This window comes from Macaca mulatta, chromosome 15 (assembly GCF_049350105.2).
Source record: "Macaca mulatta isolate MMU2019108-1 chromosome 15, T2T-MMU8v2.0, whole genome shotgun sequence".
Lineage (NCBI taxonomy): Eukaryota > Metazoa > Chordata > Mammalia > Primates > Cercopithecidae > Macaca > Macaca mulatta.
This window is the reverse complement of record NC_133420.1, coordinates 93,782,913-93,800,591: the sequence shown is the minus strand read 5'-3', so window position 1 is coordinate 93,800,591 and position 17,679 is coordinate 93,782,913. Positions and strand designations below refer to the sequence as shown.

Below are 17,679 nucleotides of genomic sequence, written 5' to 3'. Positions count from 1 at the left end.
GTGCTGCTATCTGGGCCTATGCCATTCTCCCTCTTATGCAGACAAGCAGATAAACAATAAAACTTTAGGAGTGGGTTATGATACCATAGATATATATCATCTATCCTTTACAAAATAGTTATTACAGTCATCAAGCCTTGGTTAGAGTTTACAGACCATGTATCCTAGCTACCTCATTTCACAGATTATGACATTGGGGGCTAAGAGATATTAAGTGACTTCCTTGAGTGAAACAGTAGCAGACCAAAAAAAGTCATGATTCCCAGCATAATGCTACTCACTCATTTATTCATTCATTCACCCACTCACAAACGTGTATTAAGAGTCTGCTATTTGCAAGACCCTGTCAGTTAGGCCATGTGGGAACTAGAAGGATAAATTTATCAGTCATCCAAGATTCTTACAATAAAATATTACAGATAATGTACTCAAGATTAACAGTTCTCATTCACATAATTTGGGTTAAAACAAGAAGCCAGCTTTCTATATGCTTTTGCATATAGAAAGACTATATGCCAGTCTTTATGTTTTTTTGTTTGCTTTGTTTGTTTTCTTGAGTATCCTGTCTTCTTTCTAAGAACTTCCACCTGAGAACTGACCACAGCGTCAGCATTCCACATGGGCGTGTTTCCTTTCCCCTTTCCCATTTCAGTGGTTTCCAATTTCTTTTTCTTTTGCCATTATAAATCTTTTGCAAAGGAAATATTAGACAGAACTCCTACATGTCTAGCAAATTAAAATAGTGGTGAAATTAGAGTGGAGGATATAATCACCCTACCATATGTCCCTACAAAGGCCTCTAAGGCAGGGGTCCCCAACCTCTGGGCCACAGACCGGTACCAATGGCCTGTTAGGAACTGAGCCACACAGCAGGAGGTTAGCAGCGGGCAAGTGGCCGTTACTGCCTGAGCTCTACCTCCTGTGAGATCAGCAGCAGCATTACATTCTCATAGGAGCATGAACCCTATTGTGAACTGCACATACAAAGGATCTAGGTTGTGTGCTCCTTATGAAAATCTAATGTCTGATGATCTGAGGTGGAACAGGTTCATCCTGAAACTATACCCTACCCCCACTCCCACACCCAATCCATGGAAAAATTGTCTTCCACGAAACCTGTCCCTGGTGCCAAAAAGGTTGGGGACCACTGCTCTAAGATACCTTGTACTTCTTGGAACGTATTTGGAAAATCATGTCGCTCTCAAATTATCCCTATATCCTGAAGCCCACCTTACTTACCAATCCACAGAAATGCCCAACCCATGTCAGGCAACTTCACACTTTCTTTCTTCAGGTAGCACAGTTGTCTCAGGGAGGGAGGAGGGTGCTATTAGCAAGAGGAGTCACTAACAGCTTCACTCACCTGTGCCCATGAATTTTTAATGGTGTGAAAAGTCTGTGTATTTTTTATGGTTCTCTGTAGCTCATATAAGAGGGACAAACAATACATGAATACAAACAATACATGAGTTCAGAGATGGGGACAAATATCACTTTAAGCTGAGGATAATCAGGGAAGAAGAAAGGTTTCATGGGGGAGGTGACTTTTGAACCAGGAAGAAATGGAAACAGCAGACTATTCTAGATAGAGGAGACACTAAGAGGAAAGGCAAAGAGGCAGGAAGGTATGGGAAAGTGCACTTGACCCCGTTCAGAGAGAAAGCCAGGTGTGAGATAAGGGGGAAAGACTGTTAGGGGACGTATTATAAACCATTAATTCCAGGCAAAGGTTAGATTTTACTTACTAGGCAAGAGTGCTTCAGTTAGATCCCAGCAGGAAATGGAGGGCATGCTTAGAATAGGTAACTGAGGCAAGTTTAATGAAGAGACTATTTACAAAGGTGTGTGCAGCATTAAGGGAAACCAGCAAGGGATGCTGAGCATGCCAGGATGTAACAGCAGGTAGGGAAGGTGACTATCCCTAGGTCTGAAGGAGAAAGGGGAGGGAGCAGTTCCCAGAACCCTAGTAAAAATGGCAATGAGAAAGGTCCATCTGGCAGGACCTGTGGCCTTTAACAGAGGGACAAAGTCAACCTACAACTTGTCTGGGAGGTTGCTGAGGAATAGATACCCCAACCTCGCTCTTAGCCCATTGCAACCCACTTTTTCACCTAGACTGAGCCCAGTCAAAGACAGAGGGAGGAGTCCAGTGATGTAGTCTACAATGTCATCATCCTGGAGCATGAATAGAGTGCAGCAGGGTGAATAATGAGTCTGCAGGAACTAATAGAAATATCTGACACAATAGGAAACTATAAGAGGTTTTGAATAGGAGAGGCCCCTGAAATGTGCTCCAATATTACTGAGCTATGTGTGGCCCATAGAATGGAAAAGGAACGGCTCTTGCAATAGGTCTGAGGAGAGAAGCTGAACACTTGGACTAGGGCAATGGTAAAAACTGTGGAAAGAAAAGATTTTAACGAAAAGTTTTAAACCATGCTGTTTCCAGCTATATGAACATTTTTTAAAAAATTAGTTCCTCACTCAAATTTTGGGGAAGTTATATATTTTCTAATCATAACAAATGATTTTTCTTATTTGTGGGCTTTTCTCCCCAGATCTGAACCTGTGGTCTTGGGAGCCAGGATGACCTGATGTGACATCTAAAGAAGCTTCTGGACTCTGAACAAGAATTCAGTGGCCTGCAGAGCTTGCCATTTGCACTTTTCAAATGCCTTTGGATGATCCAGCACTTTAATCTGAAACTTGTAACAAGACTAGCCAGCACCTGGCCATGAAACTTGCCCCTTCACTGATCTGGACTTATCTCTGGAGCCTATGGCTCTGAGCAAGCACGAATGCACTTTATAAAATTACCCCACTGGATCCTGGACCCACAGAGTGCCTTGAGGCTCCTTCTTGCTGCCAGACTGAAAGCAAAAGGAATTATTTCAAGTTTCCTAAATGATTTCCAAAAGCAGAGATGTGTGGAAATTTCCAGTTACAGAAAGAGATGGGTTGCCAATCGAGTTATTTTTTATCTATAGCTTCCTCTGGGTACTGGAAGAGCCTATTGAGACTATGAGCTCATAGATAGGGCTTTGCACAAACTCAAATCATAATTGACATGTTTTATGGCTTACTGGAATCTTGATAGCATCTGAAGTTGTTATAATTAACAGAGAGCATTTAAATATACACTAAGTGCACAAATTGTAGAGTAAAGACATCAAGCTCTGTTTTTGAGGTCTAAGTCACAAAGCATTTGTTTTAACCTGTAACAGCACCATGTTTAATGGTGGTTGTTTCTGTTTAAACTACATCTTTCCTTTAGAAATTCTTGGTTTCTTTTTAATTTTTTTACCTTAGAAATCAACGATATACAGTCAAAAATATTTGATATGCTCATACGTTGTATCTGCAGCAATTTCAGATAAGTAGCTAAAATGGCCAAAGTCCCAAACTAAGGTTCCTTTTCTGGCCCTCTATATGACTTTAAACTTGAGCTTTCAGTGCCTCAGTTGGCACATCTGTGATACAGCAATGCTAAGTAGTCAAGGCTTTTGATAATTGGCACTATGGAAATCCTGCAAGATCCCACTACCTATGTGTGGAGCAGAAGGGTAACTTGGCTACAGTAACGGCTTTATTTTGTTAAATTTGTTCTTCATACTGGAGCCATGAAGCTCAGAGCATTAGCTGATCCTTGAACTATTCAAATGGGCACATTAGCTAGTATAACAGACTTAGGTAGGTGGGCCTAAAGCAAGCTCCTTAACTGAGCAAAATCTGGGGCTTATGGGAATGAAAGGGTGTGAAATTGACTAACAGACAAATCATACATCTCAGTTTCTCAATTCTCACGTAAATCAGAGAATGCCTTTAAAGAATAAAACTCAATTGTTACTCTTCAACGTTCTTCACATATTCTACTTTTGGGTAAGAAGTTTGCTCAGGGTCTTGCAAGTCAGTAAGGTTAATATCCTGTTATGCCATTTGGCTCCCAAAGATTTGAAGGCCTTTGAGGCAAACTTGGATGTACTTTTCAGGAGGGTTGGGTCCTAGGGATGCTTGATCTGGGGTTCCTGCTGGAGGAGGAGCACTTCCTAACACCACAGAGAGCAGGGCAGGAGACAAGGCCTTCTTCCCTGGAAGAAAGCCCAGCTATGCTACCCCTACCCCCACCCATGCCCCAGATATGTGATGAGTGTGCTGAATTCTTGGGTGGTTTTGTTTAACTCTGCTAGGAACCCAGTGGCATAATGGTTTCTGTCAAAACATTTCCATCTTTGTTCCTAGATTGGGGCTCTCTTTTAGAATACCAAATAGGGAAAGGATACCCTAGCTGTATTATCCTGAAATCTGGGTTCTGTCAGGAGAGAACATTATAAGGCATTATATCTTAGCTTCAGAAATTTTCTATACTACAGCATGCTATCTTAACACCTAACGTTTATCAAGTACTTGCTATTGCCCAATATTGTTAAGCATTTTACACATACTATTGGAACGAATCATCCCCACTCTCTGAAAAAGACACTATTAATGACTCCATAAGGAAAGGCAGAGAGAGGTTAAATAATTTAGTTAAGGCTGCTCATTCAGTTTGAAAGGGATGGAGTCAGAGCAACAAACCTATATTTTTCATTACACATCATAATGTGCCCTGATTTCCTACCATATGGGGTTTAAAGTGGTATTTTTATACTGTGTGGTCTCTTTGCTAGTCAATAATTAATTTCAGAAACAACAGATGCTGGCGAGGGTGCAGAGAAATAGGAACACTTTTACACTGCTGGTGGGAGTGTAAATTAGTTCCACCATTGTGGAAGACAGTGTGGTGATTCCTCAAGGGTCTAGAACCAGAAATACCATTTGACCCAGCAATCCCATTACTGAGTATATACCCAAAGGATTATAAATCATTCTACTATAAAGGCACATGCACATGTATGTTTATTGCAGCACTATTCACAATAGCTAAGACTTGGAACCAACCCAAATACCCATCAATGATAGACTGGATAAAGAAAATGTGGCACATATACACAATGGAATACTGTGCAGCCATTAAAAAAAGGATGAGTTCATGTCCTTTGCAGGGACATGGATGAAGCTAGAAACCATAATCCTCAGCAAACTAACAATGGAACAGAAAACCAAACACCACACGTTCTTACTCATAAGTGGGAGTTGAACAATGAGAACACACGGACACAAGGAGGGGAACATCACACACCAGGGCCTGTTGAGAGGGCAGGGGCAAAAGGGAGGGAGAGCATTAGGACAAATACCTAATGAATACAGGGCTTAAAACTTAGACGACAGGTTGATAGGTACAGCAAACCACCATGGCACATGTATACCTATGTAACAAACCTGCACATTTAGCACAGGTATCCCAGAACTTAAAATAATAATAATAATTAATTTCACTCTTTTCCAGGGAAGTGCTATAGGAGTATAGGTGGTGTGTGGGTTCTGGCATCAGAGATTCAAACCCCAGCTCAACTAGGTATGAGTTATACAACTTTGAATATATTGGTTGACCTCTAAGCATCAGTTTACTTCAATATAGTGAGACCTGGCTGGGCGCGGTGGCTCACGCCTGTAATCCTAGCACTTTGGGAGGTCGAGGTGGGTGAATCACTTAAAGCCAGGAGTTCGAGACCAGCCTGGCCAACATGGTGAAATCCCATCTCTACTAGAAATACAAAAATTAGCTGGGCATGGTGGCACATGCCTGTAATCGCAGCTACTCAGCAGACTGAGGCAGGAGAATAGCTTGAACCTAGGAGGTGGAAGTTGCAGTGAGCCGAAATCACACCACTGCACTCCAGCCTGGGCGACAAGCCAGACTCTGCCTCAAAAACAAAACAAAACAAAACAAAAAAAGCATATATATGATATACTGATACCCCATCTCTGCAAACAATTTTTTAAATTTTTTTTTTTTTTAATTTAAAGGGGCCAGGTGCAGTGGCTCACGCCTGTAATCCCAACACTTGGGAGGCTGAGGCAGGTGGATCATGAGGTCAGGAGTTCAAGACCAGTCTGGCGAAGATGGTGAAACCCTGTCTCTACTAAACATACAAAAATTAGCCGAGAGTGGTGGCAGGTGCCTGTAATCCCAGCTACTCAGGAGGCTGAGGCAGGAGAATCACTGGACCCGGGAGGCAGAGGTTGCAGTGAGCCGAGATCACGCTACTGTACTCTAGCCTGGGCAACAGGGCAAGACTCCGTCTCAAAAAAAAATGAAAGCAATTATCTTTCTCGGTTTATCATGACGATTTTGAGCACAGGTTTTGTTATTCCCCTTAGACTCCTAGAGAGCAGAAAAGGAGTGAGATTTTTGCCACGTACCTGGTACATGATAGGTATCTCACGCATGGTCACCTCTGAGACTCATTATATATTGGGAGAATGGCTACTATTAACACTTCTACTTTTTTTTTTTTTTTTTTTTGAGATAGACTTTTGCTTTTGTTGCCCAGGCTGGAGTGCAATGGCACAATCTTGGCCCACAGCAACCTCCACACTCCCCCCACAGGTTCAAGTGATTCTCCTGCCTCAGACTCCGGAGTAGCTGGGATTACAGGCATGCACCACCATGCCCAGCTAATTTTGTATTTTTAGTAGAGGTGGGATTTCTCCATGTTGGTCAGGCTGGTCTCAAACTCCCAACCTCAGGTGATCTGCCTGCCTCAGCCTCCCAAAGTGCTGGGATTACAGGCATGAGCCACTGCGCCCGGCCAACACTTTTACTTTTTATGGCCTTGATATAATGGGCTAAAACATATATAATGACAATCCTTAAAAAACTTAGATGAGTTATAAGTCTGGAAAAAAAAAGTACTTTTTACAAAAGGAGCAAAAATAGCATTCAGGAGAGTTTGAGGAATTGAGAAAGACTAAACAAATAAAAATCACCTATGATCTCATCAAGCACAAACACTTTCATCTTTGCTGTTTGTTTCTGCTCTTTGTCCATTTATGTATTTAAGTTTGGCTATGGTTGTAACATGTAATTTTCTATACTTTAAAAAATTTGGGGCTGGGCGCAGTGGTTCACGCCTGTAATCCCAGCACTTTGGGAGGCCGAGGCGGGCAGATCACCTGAGGTGGGGAGTTCAAGACCAGCCTAACTAACATGGAGAAACTCCGTCTCTACTAAAAATACAAAATTAACTGGGTGTGGTGGTGCATGCCTGTAATCCCAGCTACTCGGGAGGCTGAGGCAGGATAATCGCTTGAACCAGGGAGGCGGAGGTTGCATCGAGCCGAGACAGCACCATTGCACTCCAGCCTGGGTGACAAGAGTGAAACTCCATCTCAAAAAAAAAAAAAAAAAAAAGAAAAAGAAAAAGAAAATTGTCATCTACCATAAGCTCACACTTATGTTGCTGACATGTGTTCCTAATTTTCATTTTTAATGGCTGCATAATATTCTACCAAGTGGCTGTGACAAAATTTAATTAACTGTTCCCCCTATTAATGGAAGATTACAGTTGCTTCTGGGTTTTTTGCCAGTTTAGTTACAAGCTTTTGTGCTGGATATCCTCCACTTGACCCTCCAGATCCATTCTCCAGCCTTCTCCTCCCTGTTTTGGGTCCTATGAGGCTGACTTGTATGGACTATATCAATGGGCTCCATTGCTGTCTGGCTTTTGATTGGGTTCAGCCAATGGGGACACTGGCAGGAGATCAGAGAATGGGAGAACAGTAATGCCAGGGTACTCATTCCCCAGGCTTTCCCTCTCCAGGGTCACTGCTGGTTGGATAATTCTCTCAACTAAAGGTCTCAGCTCTTGTTGAATGACCCTTTCCACATGGCTGCATCTGCCTGTGGGTTCCAGTAACTGCTCTCTCCCATCCCCTTTTCATATCTGGGTGCCTACGTGTCCCCTCACCCCTGCAACAAAGACACACACGTGTGAAAACACACACACACACACACCTGTTCCTGCTAGCCCTTGGGTACTACACTATTCCTTTTTTTTTGTTTTTGTTTTTTTGAGACGGAGTCTCGCTCTGTCGCCCAGGCTGGAGTGCAGTGGCGCAATCTCGGCTCACTGCAAGCTCCGCCTCCTGGGTTTACGCCATTATCCTGCCTCAGCCTCCTGAGTAGCTGGGACTACAGGCGCCCGCCACCGCGCCCGGCTAATTGTTTGTATTTTTAGTAGAGACGGGGTTTCACCGTGGTCTCGATCTCCTGACCTTGTGATCCGCCCGCCTCGGCCTCCCAAAGTACTGGGATTACAGGCGTGAGCCACCGCGCCCGGCAAGTACACAGTGCTGACTGGGGGTTTCAGAGTCTCAATACAGAGTCTGAAATACCCTGGGGACTAGATGAGCTGCCTTTATGCCACATAGCCCTGAAAGGGTGGGGACGCTGTCAGGGCAGTCCAGTGAATCACCCTGTCTTGTTGATGAATGTAAGAAAGTAGAGGCACTAGTCAACCTGGATTTAAACTTTCCATTTTGCTTCTCAGGGGATACAGCTGTAGCCTACCAGATTGGCATTTTCCCTAACAGCTTTCAAATGTCACATTCCACTATCACACACTCACATACAGAAACTGTTCTTTCCTTGTCTTCATTTTGAGAACACTCAGAAAAGTTTTTATATTTTGGAAAGACCCCTTTCACTCCCCACCCTTGAGTTTTCTGCCTTCAGGACGTTGGTTCTTGAAGACAACTCCCCAGAGCACTAGTGGAAAGATGCTCGGCAGCTCCTCCAATCACATGCACCTCACATGTTCTGCCGCAGCTCAGTCATGCGTTCTGTGCTGGGGCTGCATGATGTTTGATTAGGCAAGCAGGATGCTGGCAAACCCAGTGCCTTTTCAAACTTCCACTTACTACACTTTTCTTGTAGTTTCTCTTTAGAGTCTCATGAAAACACAGGTGAAAGTTTGCACTTGACATAGGGAAGAAACACAAGTTGTACATCTAAAAATTTTGCCCCAGAAACATTATATCTGGCATTTATGTGACCTTTTGATTTATAATAAGCAGACACTGAAATTCTAAAATTTCAAAATATGTTTAAAGATTGCTTAAAGATTTATTTTTTTGAATTTAAAATGTTTATTTTTAAAGCTTTTCAAATACAAGAAGAATGTAAAGAAAAAAATTACTCATAATCTCATGACATTGACAAAGAGTCACTGTTATTGCCATTCTAATTTTATAGGTGAGAAAACAAAGGAGAAGAAGAAAGGAAAGAAAATGAGCTTTTAGGGTTTTTTTTCCCTCAACATTAAGAAAAAAACTCCTTAGAGGGATCCCCCAAAATTTTGTAAACAATTGACAGATATTCATATTCCTAATAACACATATTGCCAGGAGTATCATTGCTGTTTCTGAACACCATGATGTTTCTTCAGTAAGCTTTACAGAGCTCTGATTTCCATGTCACAGAGGAAAACTACTTAAAATAACATTTTATGAAAGTTACTGTACTACCTGACAAAAAAATCTTGTAAAACAGAGAAAAGAAAGAAATTACACACAACCCCAACACTTTAACAAAATCTATTCATATTTTAACATATTTCCTTCTGTCCTTTTTTCCCATTCTAAATTTTCTTTTAACTTTTATTTTAAGTTCAGGGGTACATGTGCAGGATGTGCAGGTTTGTTACATAGGTAAAGGTGTGCCATGGTGGTTTGCTGCACAGAACATCCCATCACCTAATGCCCAGCGTCCATTAGCTATTTTTCCTGATGGTTTCCCTCCCCCTACCCCCGCTTCTGACAGGCCCAAGTGTGTTTTGTTCCCCTCATGTGCTCATGTGTTCCCATCATTCAGCTCCCACTTGCAAGTGAGAACAGGCAGTGTTTGGTTTTCTGTTCTTGCGTTAGTTTGCTGAGGAGAATGGCTTTCAACTCCATCCATGTCTCTGCAACGGACATGATCTTGTTCCTTTTTAAGGCTGCATAGTATTCCATGGTGTATATGTACTACATTTTCTTTATTTAGTCTATCATTGATGGGCATTTAGGTTGATTTTATGTCTTTACTATTGTGAATAGTGCTGCAATGAACATACGTGTGCATGTATCTTTAAAATAGAATGATTTATATTCCTTTGGGTCTATACCCAGTAATGGGATTGCTAAGTCAAATGGTATTTCTGCTGGGTCAAATGGTATTCTTGTTGTCATCACCAGGTCTTCTCTCAAAGGTCTAGAAAATTGATTCTAGATTTCTGTGAGTAAACTCAGAATTAGACTAAAAACTGGATCACACTAACCAAACTCCTAAGGGACTTTTCTATAATAAGAAATGCCATTGACATGCGTATCAGAAGTTGCTTTGAAAAGTCTATTCCTATAGAAAACCCTGTATAAGGAGTCTAATTATAATCAGGTTCCACAGTAAGCATAGACCATAGATGGGGTGAAGGATGGTGGTGGTGGCTAGAATTATTTTAATGGCTAGTGTCAACAAGCTACATGACTCTGATGCATTCACATAGGAGGAGTGTGGGCTGGATGGACAGAGACCCTTCTCCATTGGACATGCTGGAGATTCACTAAACATTTTTCCACATTGGCCTCTCTTGCCTCAACTCCATGCACACTGCTTTCAATTCAATTCCTTGATATTCGTTAAGTATCTTCTATGTGCGAATCCTTGTACTGGGTTCCGGGACTATAAAAATGAATAAAAAGCCAGGTCCTGCTCCTAATACCTCAAAGGCTGTTGGAGAAAACCAAACACATATATAATTACAAAATACTATGTATTGAAGGCTTGACTGGTGCAGGTCTAGGATATTTGGCCTGATGTCGTGTCTGGCTCGCAAAATCTTAAGATCTAGCTTTGCCACTAGCTGTGTGATGTGAGCAATTTATCTAACTTCACTGGGCCTTAGTTTGCTTACATGTTGATAACGGTTTGGATTTGTGTCCCCACCCAAATCTCATGTCGAATTGTGATCCCCAGTGTTGGAGGAGGGGCCTGGTGGGAGGTGATTGGATCATGAGGGTAGAATTTCCCTTTTCTGTTCTCATGATAGTGAGTGAGTTTTCATGAGGTCTGGTTGTTTAAAGGTGTGTAGCACCTCCCCCTGCTCTTCCTCTTCCTTTCTCAGGCCATGTAAGACCTGCCTTCCCCTGCACCTTCTGCCGTGATTGTAAGTTTCCTGAGGCTTCCCTGGCCTTGCTTTCTGTACAGCCTGTAGAACCATGAGTCAATAAAACCTCTTTTCTTTATAAATTACCCAGTCTTAGGTAGTTCTTTATAGCAATGCAAGAACAGACTAATACACGTGTAAAATAGACAAGACAATACACTGAGTTATGAAGTTTAAATGAAATGATACATGTGAAGCTATTAGAGCAATGTCTGGTGCATGGTATGAAGATTAGCTATAACGATAAACTTAATTAAACCTCATTTTGGATACCAGCAATGAGACATTGGCAATCTAATGTTTCAAACCCAGCACAAGGAATAACATGTAGTCCAACCCTGCGCAGCACTTTAACACAGACATATCCCATGACAGGCAGGAAATACATTATCAGGAAAGACAATGCACTAAAAATATATTTCGTCTGAAATTTAGAAATATTTCCCCCAGGGGTGTTATATGATAGTGATATTTTTCTTATAATGGACACCTAACACCTTCTGCTATAAATTCTAGGAGAAGTCCCCAGATGCATTTGGGCAATTGCAACATCTTAGCACAAAAGATGTCACTTTGATTTACTCTCCACTTTCAGTTCATGTGGTCTGGGTGGAGCTCCAGACCTAAGACATCACTTACATACTCTTTCTTTCAGTGACTGGTTCTGGAGAGGGCACATCACATAAGTTTTCCAGTGTAAATCTCAGGATTTTGGTGAGAATGCTGAGAAAAATTCTCTGGCTTTATTTTACTTGTAAAATATTTGAATCTGAAAGGTTTAATAATCATTGGCATCCATCTTGTAATTAAGAGGAGATGTCTTGTCTGAGAATGGCATCAACAAAAAGGAAACAGAGTGAAGAAATGATGGAATTTGAAACCTGAAGACATTTGTTAGACCCCCTATACGCAGTTGCACATTTGGCTGCTCAGTTACATAAGCGAACACGTTATCTTTTAAAAATTTAAGCCAGTTTGCATCAGATTTTCTCTCATTTGCAGCCAATGAATTTTGATACAACTTCTACAAAATGTACTTAAAGGCTGGGCATGGTGGCTCACGCCTGTAATCCTAGCACTTTGGGAGGCCGAGGCAGGCGGATCACGAGGTCAGGAGATCTAGACCATCCTGGCTAACTCGGTGAAACTCCATCTCTACTAAAAATACAAAAAATTAGCCAGGCATGGCGGCACACACTTGTAGTCCCAGCTACTTGGGAGGCTGAGGCAGGAGAACTGCATGAACCCAGGAGGCGGAGCTTGCAGTGAGCTGAGATCACGCCACTGCACTCCAGCCTGGGCAACAGAGCAAGACTCCGTCTCAAAAATAAATAAGTAAATAAATAAATAAGTTTATTTTGTCTTATGCTCATGGTCAAAGCAGATTCCCAATTGTTATTTTTCTCATAAAACTAATCAACAAATATACATTGGGCCCTTGTTACAGGGTCAGATGCCACAAAGTTTAAGACAATTCCTTGTGCTACAATCTAATTGGAATTTATAGTCTATTTCTCATCTCTTAATGGATACGTCTCCACTTCATCCAGATAGATTTTGATTGAGGTGTGAGTTGGTTATTTACTTCCTGTTCTCAACTCTAAGTCCATCCTCCTCTCCTCTGCTCTGATGTGCCAGGGCTGGAATTTTGACGAATTTCATTTGCCAGCCTCCCTTGTCAACTAGCTTCCTGTTAAGTTCAGTAAATGGGAAGCCCTTGGGGACTGGAAGGTGGTAGGGGGAATTATTTCCTGTTTCTAGTTCCTGAATGTGTCATGCCTGTAGCAATAGGTAGCAGAAAGGTAGCTGCTGTCTGTAGTTCTAATATTTGGCATCCACTTTTTTTCCCTTTTAGTCTTCTTATATCTTTATTACAAGTTCCTAATATTAAATACACTCTATTTTTATGAGTGGACCCTGGTTGATACTAGTACTTGATACTAGGTGTGGTCCTAGGAAACAGATTCTGAAATTCTGACATTCCGGGATTGATTTGATTTGTGGTTGGTGTTAGATTGGTTTGAATTGAGAGCTGAACTCCTTGCCACTAGTAATCTATGGCATGCAAGGGCATCACAATTGATTAAATTATCATCTATTCTTGCTAGAGTTGAATACCAATGAAAGGCAAGCTTCTAGAGACCAAGTAGCTGTTGCATTTAACCATTATGGAGGTAAAGATGATTATAAGGAATGTAATGTGGGATGGCTGCTTCTGATTTCTCCAGGGTGCTTACAGGAAGCAAATAACAGGGCTTTCACCTGAAATCATATTCAGAGCACCAGAGGGCTTCTAAGATTGCCCTGAAAGTACCTCTTATTCCTTCTAATTACAGGAATCACTAGACATGAAAGACATGACTGAAAAATTCAACCCAAATTAATCATTCACAGACTGGCTGGGTCTCATATGTGAAAGTTTTCTCAGTAATTTGAAAGGAGTAGGATTCTGAGACTAGGAATGGGGACATTTTGGTGGATTTGGATGAAACTGAGAATGTTGAAACCCCCAAGCATCCCTGAGTTTCCCTTGATAGTGGAATAAGCCTCTCATATCTTGTCTGATGATACTAGCCTTTCCTTGTTTGAAAGCCTGTAATAAGCCCATATGAGGCACTTGCCTTGCAAGGGAGATCCCTATTCTTTCTCAGCCCCAGTGCTCCCAACTCTCATGGCCTTTATTTAGAGTCAGTTCCCAGAATATACGGAGGTGGGAAGAGCAGAGTCTAGCTCAGGAGGAAAAGTCTTATACTTCAAAAGAATCGTAAGATTTTGTTAACTTAACATTAGAGGAAACCAGACTAATATGTATGGGGATGACTTCTAAAGGCATTAGACCCAGGAGCACAGAAGATAACATTGAATTGGGGCCAGATTAAGGTAGTCCTGATATACTACACTTTCCAGATAGTTTTGGACTTAATGTTGTAGATGATTACAGTAATAGTATCATGCCTTCATGTAATTACTTTACACATTGATTTTCGGCATGGTTATGTGCTGCTTTGGATAATGGAACATTGTTAGCAAATATGATACAAACAGAGACTTGGAAAGCACTCGCACATGGGGTTTTCTCTCTTTTTTGCTGTTTTTGGATTAGCCTCTATGTTGAAGAAGCCTGGACTATCCTACTGAGGATACATGGTTTTACCAACAGCCAGCACCAATAGGAAGATATGAATGAAGCCATCTGAGACCAGTCATCTGGCAGCCAAACTGCCAACTGACTGCAAATGCATGAGTGATCGCAGCTGACACCACGTAGAGCACAAATGAGTTGCCTCCACTGAGCCCAGCCCAAATTGTTATCCTACAAAATAATAAAAACATAAATGGTTATTTTAAGTCACTAAGTTTTGGATAGTTTGTTATACAACAAAAGCTAGCTGAAACAAATGTATTAGCTAGAGCAGCTGTGAATGGCACTATTTGCTTAGTTTATTGGCTGAAATTTGGACTCACTAGTAGGTAACATTTAACGGTGTTGAGTTGCCAGAATTTCTCTGGAATAATGTATAGGAGATAGAAATAAGGGAGTAATTGACTATGTATAACTGCACCTCTTCCCTCACAACACTTGGTCCTGAAAGGGCCTAAGGAATAGTTTCTTCTCTAAAGCATTGAGAAATGCTTTAGTGGGAGAAGCCCCAGCACCCTTGAACATGTTCAGGCAGCTGTCTTCTATAGGACAAGGATGAGGTGGGAAAAGCTGCCTGATTTCAATGTGGATGATGAGATCCCAGAGTAGCAATCGGAATTTTTTTACTGGCAGGAATAATCTTTGGTGGTGGTTGGCTCTAAGAATTAAATAGATGTGGGCCGGGAGTGGTGGCTCACGCCTGTAATCCCAGCACTTTGGGAGGCCGAGGTGGGAGGATCACCCAAGCTTGGGAGTTCAAGACCAGCCTGACCAACGTGGAGAAACCCCGCCTCTACTAAAAATACAAAATTAGCCGGGCGTGGTGGCGCATGCCTGTAATCCTAGCTACTCAGGAGGCTGAGGCAGGATAATCGCTTTAACCCGGGAGGCGGAGGTTGCAGTGAGCCGAGATCCTGCCATTGCACTCCAGCCGGGGCAGCAAGAGTGAAACTCTGTCACACACACACACACAAAAGAATTAAATAGATAATAGATGTGTAGCCTACCAAAGCATTACTTGATCTGTATAATAGAAACCAGACCTGAGATAACACATGTGTGGTGGTATGTGCCTATACTCCCAGCTACTCAGGAAGCTGATGTGTGAGGATCACATGAGCCTGGGAGGTCAAGGTACAGTGAGCCATGGTTGCACCATTGCACTCCAGCCTGGGAGACAGAGTGAGACCCTGTCTCAAAATAAAATAGAATAAAATAAATAAATAAATACAGTTTTTAAGATTTTGGCTTAAAAGGGTTACAAATCTTCTAAAGTCACATAATATATAAAAACAAATCTGGATAATATTGAATTGTTCTGCTCATCTATAATATTATTTTATAAGGTAAATTTCAATATAAACTTGAAAGAAAACTGACACAATATTTTCAAAAAATAGACATAATTTGTCAATTAAACTCCATGCATAATTATTAAGGAGGAAAGCATTCATGTTTCTTGGATGCTTCTTATATGCTACATGCTTATTTTCATTTAATTCTCACAATAATTCTGTGAGAGAGGTGTTATTATTAGGATATCTGTAAATAGATGAAGACATTGAGGCTTTAAAAAGTTGATCTTCTAAAAAATTGAGTTATGAAGGAAATAGATTATACAACTAGAGAATGAGTGGGGAAGGGAGGAACAGATTTAAACAAACTCCAGAATAACAATGTGCACAGCAAGAACTAGGTTTTATAAGCAAACTTAAGGGTAATCCAAGACATGAAAACTTAAATTACCATAAAGTACCATTTTTTAACCTATTGACTTAGCAAAATTATATTTAAAAATATCCAGTGCTGGAAGGATGCACTGGTAGAAATGCAAACAGATCCTTTTCAAAAGTAAATTGACAGTATGTACTCAAGAGCCTGAAGTGTTCACATTTCTTTGACTCCATAATTCTCTTTTCAGGTACCCATCCTTATGAAATTAGATGTAAAAAGACATGCATTATCTGAAATAGCATGATATATCATTTAGGACATTGAACTGCATAATTTGAGAGCTAATTAAAGAGATTCTTTGTAGAGGCGTGGGCCGGATATAGGGAACTCTAAGGAATAGTGTAGCCGGGCGTGGTGGCTCACGCCTGTAATCCCAGCACTTTGGGAGGCCGAGGCGGGCGGATCACAAGGTCAGGAGATCGAGACCACGGTGAAACCCCGTCTCTACTAAAAATACAAAATATTAGCCGGGCGCGGTGGCGGGCGCCTGTAGTCCCAGCTACTCAGGAGGCTGAGGCAGGATAATGGCGTAAACCCAGGAGGCGGAGCTTGCAGTGAGCCGAGATCGCGCCACTGCACTCCAGCCTGGGCGACAGAGCGAGACTCCGTCTCAAAAAAACAAAAAAACAAAAAAAAAAAAAAAAGAAAGTACATATTAGATATGCTCTACCTTGACTTTGAGGAATGTATAGTGAGCTGGAGAATACACTACAAAAAAACAAAGCTACACGCAATCAAGTGATTGGTAAGTGGGACCAGACCATAAGACCCAAAGGAATTGAGGATGGGTGGGAGCTCCCCATGGGCAGGAGTAGCCCAAGACAGCAGAGAAGGAAAGAAAAACGCAATTTGGGACGCCAAGGCTGGCGGATCACTTGAGGTCAGGAGTTCGAGACCAGCCTAGCCAACATGGTAAAACCCCGTCTCTACTAAAAATACAAAAGTTAGCCGGGCATGGGGATGAGTGCCCACCAGTTACTTGGGAGGCTGAAGCAGAAGAATTGCTTGAGCCCAGGAGGTAGAGCTTCCAGTGAGCTGAGATCATGCCACTGCACTCCAGCCTGGGTGACAGAGCAAGACTCACCTCAAAAAAAAAGTTTTTTTAAAGTTTACAAAGCATTTTCAAATGTCCTGTTATACTAGTTGAGCCTCACTACCACCTGGTAAAGGGAGTAGAACAAATATTCACATTTTATGGATGAAGAAACTTGGGCTTATAGAAGATAAGTAACTTGCCCAATTTATCCCATTTCTTTTTCAGTAAAATTACCAGTTTGGGGTGGGCATGGTGGCTCACACTTGTAATCCCAGCACTTTGGGAGGTTGAGACAGGCAGATGGCTTGAGCTCAGGAGTTCAAGACCAGCCTGGGCAACATGGCAAAACCCTATCTCTACAAAAATTACCCAGGTGTGATGGTGCATGCCTGTAATCCCAGCTACTAGGGAGGCTGAGGTGGGAGGACTGACTTAGCCCAGGAGGTCAAGGCTGCAGTAAGTTGTGAATACACCACTGCACTCTAGCCTAGGAAACAGAATGAGACCCTGTCTCAAAGTTTGGTAGCTTAGGGAGTTACAAGTTTGGTAGCTCAGGGAGTTGCCATAGACATAGAATATGTTGATTTTTAATCACAGCACACAACAAGATGTACATTTATATCCTTGTGAATAAGTGAATATGGTTGAGAGAAGAGGTTAGGTTGACAAAGCAACTGCTAAAA

At 41.8% G+C, this 17,679-nt stretch overlaps 2 protein-coding genes across 5 annotated transcripts in view; one reads left to right on the top strand and one right to left on the bottom strand.

Moving 5' to 3' along the window:
• Nucleotides 1-3,854, top strand: part of PDCD1LG2 (programmed cell death 1 ligand 2) — a 60,544-nt gene extending 56,690 nt beyond the window's left edge. Inside the window, exon 7 of one of the 2 annotated variants that reach the window (XM_015117664.3) lies at nucleotides 2,559-3,854. In XM_015117664.3, coding sequence (XP_014973150.1) covers nucleotides 2,559-2,590 — 32 coding nt within the window. In that variant the 3' untranslated portion in view covers nucleotides 2,591-3,854. 2 annotated transcript variants of the gene reach the window in all.
• Nucleotides 1-17,679, bottom strand: part of PLGRKT (plasminogen receptor with a C-terminal lysine) — a 258,541-nt gene that overhangs the window by 201,088 nt on the left and 39,774 nt on the right. The gene's annotated exons all lie outside the window — the stretch shown is intronic.